Source organism: Aplysia californica, unplaced genomic scaffold (assembly GCF_000002075.1).
Source record: "Aplysia californica isolate F4 #8 unplaced genomic scaffold, AplCal3.0 scaffold00552, whole genome shotgun sequence".
Lineage (NCBI taxonomy): Eukaryota > Metazoa > Mollusca > Gastropoda > Aplysiida > Aplysiidae > Aplysia > Aplysia californica.
In genome coordinates, this window is record NW_004797822.1 from 230711 (window position 1) to 237564 (window position 6854).

Here is a 6854-nt window from a genome sequence, read left to right on the forward strand (position 1 = left end):
GGGGGGGGGGGGGAGTAGGTAGAAGAGATGTTTATTTCTAAATTCACCCGGAGCTAAAGTTGAAGGAAAACTTAGAACTTGCAACACTAACATTTAAAACAAAGCAATATTGGAGGTAAACTCACCCATTAACACGTATCCTCAACAGTTTAACTTCTTTCATTATAATATGACCAATATGAGAACAAAAATTTACAATAGATTTGAGATCTATCAATTTCCAGAACTGAACTTAGAAATCTAGTCCTGAGAGTGACATTCTTAGAAGGACAAACTGAGATACATAATGTCTATAAACTTATTTGTACAAATCGCAATAACCCTTCTATATAAACAGGCATAACAACATTAATTTGTAAACTGATGAAAATCTCAGTTTCCTGGTTGTTTACATGACTGAAAAAAAAAAAATGTCTTTGAATCTTCTGATGATTAGGCTACCGGAGTCAAAATTCTGAGGTTGGAGGTTAAAGGTTGAGGCTGGGCTCGATCCGACATTGTGTCCTTGGGATGGGCACTTTACACGAATTTTCCTCACCTCATCCAGGCATGAATGGATACCATGCACAGACAGCAATAGATCTTGGCAGTATGTTAGTGTATGCATTTTAGTGCCTGTAAAATGGCAGCTTGCACTGGATGTTTTGCAGGAAACTGAGATTGTTACAGAATGTTGTCAGGTCTGCTGGGGTAATAGCATAGATTGGAAAGCGTATAGCTTGCAGCTGAGCAAGAATTTTGCACTGTACAAATGCTATTTATCATTAATAATATTATATGTTTATGTGTGTAAGAGACTTAGAGAATGGGGTAAATAGAGAATAACAGACACGGGAGGATGAGGGGGAGGGCTGTTAAAAAAACAACCAAACAGTTATTTCTGTGTATGATATCCTCAGTAACCATTAGCCTACGCTAATAAGCAAAAAACATCACTTTGCCGTCCAATTTTTTCGTCTGTTAAATCTGAATTCAAGGGTCACACAAGCCAAAGGCTACAAAACAATGAAAGGGGGAATCACTCACCTTGTAAGCTGCCTTCACTTCCAGGGCAGAAATAAACTTTCTGAAGTGAGCAATGCCTAGCTCATCCAGGCGAAATAATGCCAAGTAGCAGATAACTGAATTGATTGAGAGAGGGAAAGAGCAAAAATTAGAGTTGCTTTAACTAATTATAATTATCGGTCAAATGGACCCAAAAAAAACCCCAACTTCCAGCTTATGGTATTTCCTTTTCCTCTCTGAACCAGCTACCCATAATGTCACTAGAATATATATATGAATTAATCATTATTTGCAAATTAGCCCCGGGAATTTTCTCTCTCATGAGTATTCAACTCTATTTGTAAGTTGTCAGGTGAATAAGATGTCTGATAAAACTTTGGATATATCTGCAGAAGCTAACAGCACTAACAACTGTCATTTCTTAATGTATCAATATCCCTGAATTTTCAATAAAAATTATAAATTATCAAAACAAATAATAACAGCAAATATTAATAAAATGTTTCAAGTTCTGTACCTATATAAACATTTTCAGTTGATCTGAGGACGTTTCTTCCATCCCTGGCATAGAAACCCTCTACAACAACTCTCATAACTGCACCATGTCTCACACAGCCTGAAAACACTTCTGTTATGAACATTTCATCATCTTCATCTGTAATCTGAGGAATGAAAAAAGAAAGGCCAGAAGAAATTTAATACAGTTGAAATTGTCTGAGACAGCCATCCATTGTTGAAGAGAAAAATGGTTGTCTAAGACATGTGGAATTTTTACACAAAGTCATTTGATTATAAGGTAAAAAAAACAAAAAAAGCACAACAGAGAAAATAGAAGGTAATTACAAAGGTGGACGTCAGAACGGGTTCAAGAGTAATTATTTCATCTTTAAATATGTTTTTAACTTTACACTGATAATCCTTGCATCTTTTTGACAAGCCAAAAAATGACGGGATTAGAGGAAGAGAACCTATAAACAGTGCACACAACTGGGTGATATATTGCAATTTTAAAATTACTACTTCTGTACATTCTCAGGAAGTATATATTGACATGTAGTGCCTCCAAACTCAAAACAGGCTCCTGTAGCACTTTCTTGTATAAGTTCGTCTGCTTGTCTGTCTATCATTCTGTGTTCTCTCTCTCTGTCTCTCTGTCTGTCTCTCTGTCTCTGTCTCTGTCTCTGTCTCTGTCTCTCTCTCTCTCTCTCTCTCTCTCATAATCACAAAAACAAAGTAGTTGCACAGCTTTATTGGACATATGAACAGAGAATTCAATGCACCTTATTGGCCCTGATGTAATTTTCCACATGTTGTTCAAGGCCTTGAGTCCCAGCATCATAAGTGTCCAAAAGGCATGCACAGTGAATCAGCAACTGCTGGTGTTTTGTATCCATGGTTAGGCCAATGGTGGGCACTAAGTGACAGATATACTGGTGAAAACATGCAGAAATAAAGAAGAATGTGACACTGATCTGAAAAGTGACTTGTCTTCATACAGCTGTCAAAGTATTCACAACGAAAAAAGAAGGAAAAATTCTATGTGAGAGCAGCAAATGATTACAGTGTCTTGCAGGCACATAGCGAAAACACACAAAACAAAAATCAGACATAGAGAACAAATTTTCAGGTCCATAATATTTTGTTATTTCTTTTTACTCAAAACAGGTTGAGGGTGAAACATTGAACTTGTCATTAAATATTTTGGAAATACTACCAAGTCTTAACTGTTTTACTATCTGCTGTATACCATGATGATGATGATGATGATGATGATGATGATGATGATGATGATGATGATGATGATGATGATGATAATGATGATGATTAAACGACACATCAACAGACAGCAATATAACACAGGCCTATGCTAAAATAAGAAAGATTTCAGAATTCTAGTTTGTAGTTTTTAAGATGCCCGAGTTAAGGATCTACAAAGAGCAGAGGTGGACCAAATAATAAACATGCATTTCATTGTTAGCAGGAAGAGATCTCGAAATCGAGTTCCCATCCCAAGAAATGGAGATTATGATAGAATTCAGACTTAAGAGTAAGAGGAACGTTAATTTTTTATAGTCTGATTTTTTTTCTTCAATCTAATTTCGACACAATATCATCCGTTCGAGCAACCATCCCAACAAACACAATAAAGAAGAGACCGAAACCCTAACACAAACCCTTACCCTAGTCACTACTCCTACCCCTCTATTCTACTCCGTCCCATAGTGGTCACTCGTTACAGAAGTCCTCCCGTCCATTCTTATCGTTTTTGTAATGAGTAGATCTATAATTAGTGCGTATCATAATACACAAGCGGATAGCTAGAGAATGACAACTAAAAGCCATTAGCCAATATTTATAGTAATAGATAGCCATCTTGTTTGACCTCGAAAGGGGGATGCCCATTGCGTGATCTGATCGTGAATCTTTAGATCTAGGCCTTGTCTAGTGATCATTTTGCGTCGCGCGCGGTTTGCAAAGGCAGCAGTTTCCAAGCTTCCCTTTTTCAGTCTTCTCTAATGGTTCTCCCTAGTCATAGTATACTGTTTTTGCACCTCTCAGCAGGGGGGAGCCTATCCATTTTCAAACCTTGTAGTCTCCAATTATTTGCAGCTCAGCGTTCTATTGAGTCCAACCCCTAGAAAGTGCTTAATAAAAAAATTTTGTTCTTACAAAACTTTAAAAGAAACGATCAAGGTCGAAATGGAAGATCATTTGCACTGCATCGTTGAACTTTGTTTGAACTTGCTTTCTTATGTAGATCTTAGATCTTTTTCAGTCTTAGCGGAAGAAAGGGTACTGCACAATCACAGACAACTGAACCAAACAGTTCTGCAAGTTACAAAGAAAATAATCGGAGGCGGCAGGCTGCCGTCATGCGGTTATGTTGCCGTGACTGACAAAGTGGGAATCCCTCAATGAAGTCAAATAAAATGACTGTTACTATCAATATCGGCCAATGGTGTTTAATTCTCTAGCACAAGCGGGTAATTAGAGAACGACAACTTAACGCCATTGGCCGATATTTTTAGTAACAGACATCTTGTTTGACGTCATTGAGGGATTTCCACTTTGTTGTCATTCCCCTTACTCCCTCCCCCTCAAGAATCTTTCCTATAAAGTGGTTCCCCCAAGTATAGGCCCTCTGCATTTGTACCTTATGGTATCCATTTGCAAACCTTGCAGTCTTGAATTATATCTACTCAATTTGCAGCTCAGTTTCCCAGTAAGCCCAGTCTCTAAGTGCTTTATAATTTCTTGTGCGACCAAAACTTTAAAAGCAACGATCCTGATCGAACGACGAAATGGTCGATCATTTGCACTGCATCATTGAACTTTGTTTGAACTTGCTTTGGTATCATGTAGGCCTATAGTCTTCTCTATTCTTCTTCTCAATTTACACAGCATCAGAATCAATCTGGGCGGACGAAGGGTGCTGCACAATCACAGACAATCGAACAGAACAGTCCTGCAAGTTGCAAGGAAAATATATATCTAATCCAAATCGGCAGGCTGCTGGTTGCAGTCGTGCGGTCAAATTGCAGCACCGCCATGAATGACAACAAAATGGGAATCCCTCAATGACATCAAACAAGATGGCTGTTACTATAAATATTGACCAATGACGTTTAGTCGTCGCCTCTAATTATACGAATTGTTTCTTTAGCTATCCGCTTGCATCATAATACTGTATTATCATTATTATAATGGCTAGATCTACTATCACTGTCTTCATGTCTGAACTATCAATAGTTAATAAATAGTACTAGATCTATAGAGCATAGCTATATAATATATTTATTGACCATATCACCCTAATCGGAAGGACTTCCATAACGAGCGACCACCCCAACAAGCACTACAACAAAGAAGAGACCTAACCCTTTAGAAACGTTTCCAAACCAAACCCTAAGCCTACCCCTAACCTAAACCCCACCCCTACCCTTAACCTAAACCTTAACCCTACCACAAACCCTACCCCTACCCCCTGCCCCTCTGTTCTACTCTCATAGTCATAGTGGTCGCTCGTTAAGGAAGTCGACTCCCCCCTAATACCTAATCAATAATATCAATATATAATATAGATCTAGATCTAGATATAGAAATAGATCTAGATCTAGATCTCTAATCATTCGATCTATTGGGAACCCATCTATTGCATGGGGCATGGGGGTATTTTTCTTCTTTTTTTTTTTTTTGGACTCGAGACTCACTCAGCAAGTCAAGCTCAAGTTGGAGGAGTTGGAGTTAGAATCTAGAAATCTAGATTATGAATACGAATACAGTACTGCCATCTTTCACCGTGCGGAGCAGTAAATGACTGACGGGATTTTAAAAAGATAAATAAGTACTTAATGCTGCCCGGACGAATTTACAAACACACCTCCTGAAGAATAAGCAGAAAACAAGAATCTCAAGGGAACTCACAAAGTCAACAGTGATTGGTTTACACCATCTCTAACGACGCCATCACTACGAATCACTTCCGCTTATAAGATCCCGAGCAAACAATGAGGTTTGGGTTTTCAACAAGTAACCCCTAAATTATCTTTTTTAGGTTATGACATCGGAGATACAAATGAAAATATTACTTTGCATCTTGTAGTGTCAACAAATATAACTTTCTTTTCCAGTTGTATACTTATTGGTATAAGAAGCGGTTTACGGAAATTGCCGGAGTGGAGCGACTATTAATAAACTCTATTTTCTTATTGAAGGTTCCCAGATTCAGCGTTACTTTTTCCAGTCTCTTCTCACATAATCGGATAAAAGTCGCTTACGTTTAGAATATTAATATATTCTGTCTATATATAGATCTCTAAAACAAACAAACAAAACATAAATAGTTTTTTTTTAAGGTAGATATTGTGGATAACATTGCATTTATTTTCGCTTTGCTTTATTTTGGTGTATATTATATACAAGATAGAATTTACTGTAATTTACTGCCTTTTGCTCTTTTCTCTCACTCTACCTCTTACTGTCATTCTTCGTTGTTTTTTTTATCGCCTCTCTCTCTCTCTCTCTCTCTCTCTCTCTCTCTCACACACACACACACACACACACACACACACACACACACACACACACACACTCACACTCACACTCACACTCACACACACTCACACACATACTCTCACTATCACACTCACTTTCTCTCCCCACCCCCACCCCCTTTCTCACTGACACACAGTTTACCTGGAGTTACTCGCAATAAAATTCATTAACAAATTGTTAAATTTACATACTGTTTTTTTCCTCTGTTTTCTTAGTCCTTGGCATCAGTTAAGTGTAAAGGCTTCACATATCTGGTGTTCATTGCCTTCTCTCCTTCACCGACCTTTTAGGTCTCTCTACTTCTGTATTCCTCCTCACATCTTTTTATAAAAATCTTGTTTGCCGCGGGTTTTCCTTTTCTTTAATGGTGGGTGGTTGGCAAGTGCTCCGGTGTGGTTTGCTTCTTCTTTCCTATCTAACATCCATCGTCCTTATGGCCCCTCCTTCTTTTTTGTGTTTGTAACTCTCTTGCAACACCTCTAATCTTCGGCACTTATATGACCTTATTGTGTTGCAAGTACCGTGAAGCTCTTACTAATACTTTTCTTTTATGCGAAGCTCTTTTCCCCCCTGATTTCTTTTACTGCTCACGCACACAGTTCGTTATGGGCCCAGTGGTTTAGACGTTCCCACTGAAGTCCCTCTCGGCCTCTCATTGTCCTCCTTGTTTAGCGTCACCACTACTATAATATAATATATTTATCTCGGACGCTGGACTCTCGATTGCTCGTGGAATTCATTCTTTTCTTCACTCACTTTTATAACCGTAAGAAGGACGGGAGCTGCGTGTGACA

The 6854-nt window shown here is 38.3% G+C and overlaps 1 protein-coding gene across 1 annotated transcript in view; it reads right to left on the reverse strand.

Moving 5' to 3' along the window:
- The window catches only part of LOC101853027 (cilia- and flagella-associated protein 99), a gene marked incomplete in the record, with an annotated part of 20264 nt that extends 14862 nt beyond the window's left edge, over positions 1-5402 (reverse strand). The window contains 4 exon segments of the mRNA XM_035971983.1: positions 1027-1121; positions 1523-1667; positions 2286-2419; positions 5387-5402. Coding sequence (XP_035827876.1) covers positions 1027-1121; positions 1523-1667; positions 2286-2399 — 354 coding nt within the window.
- Between the last annotated feature and the right edge of the window lie 1452 nt (positions 5403-6854).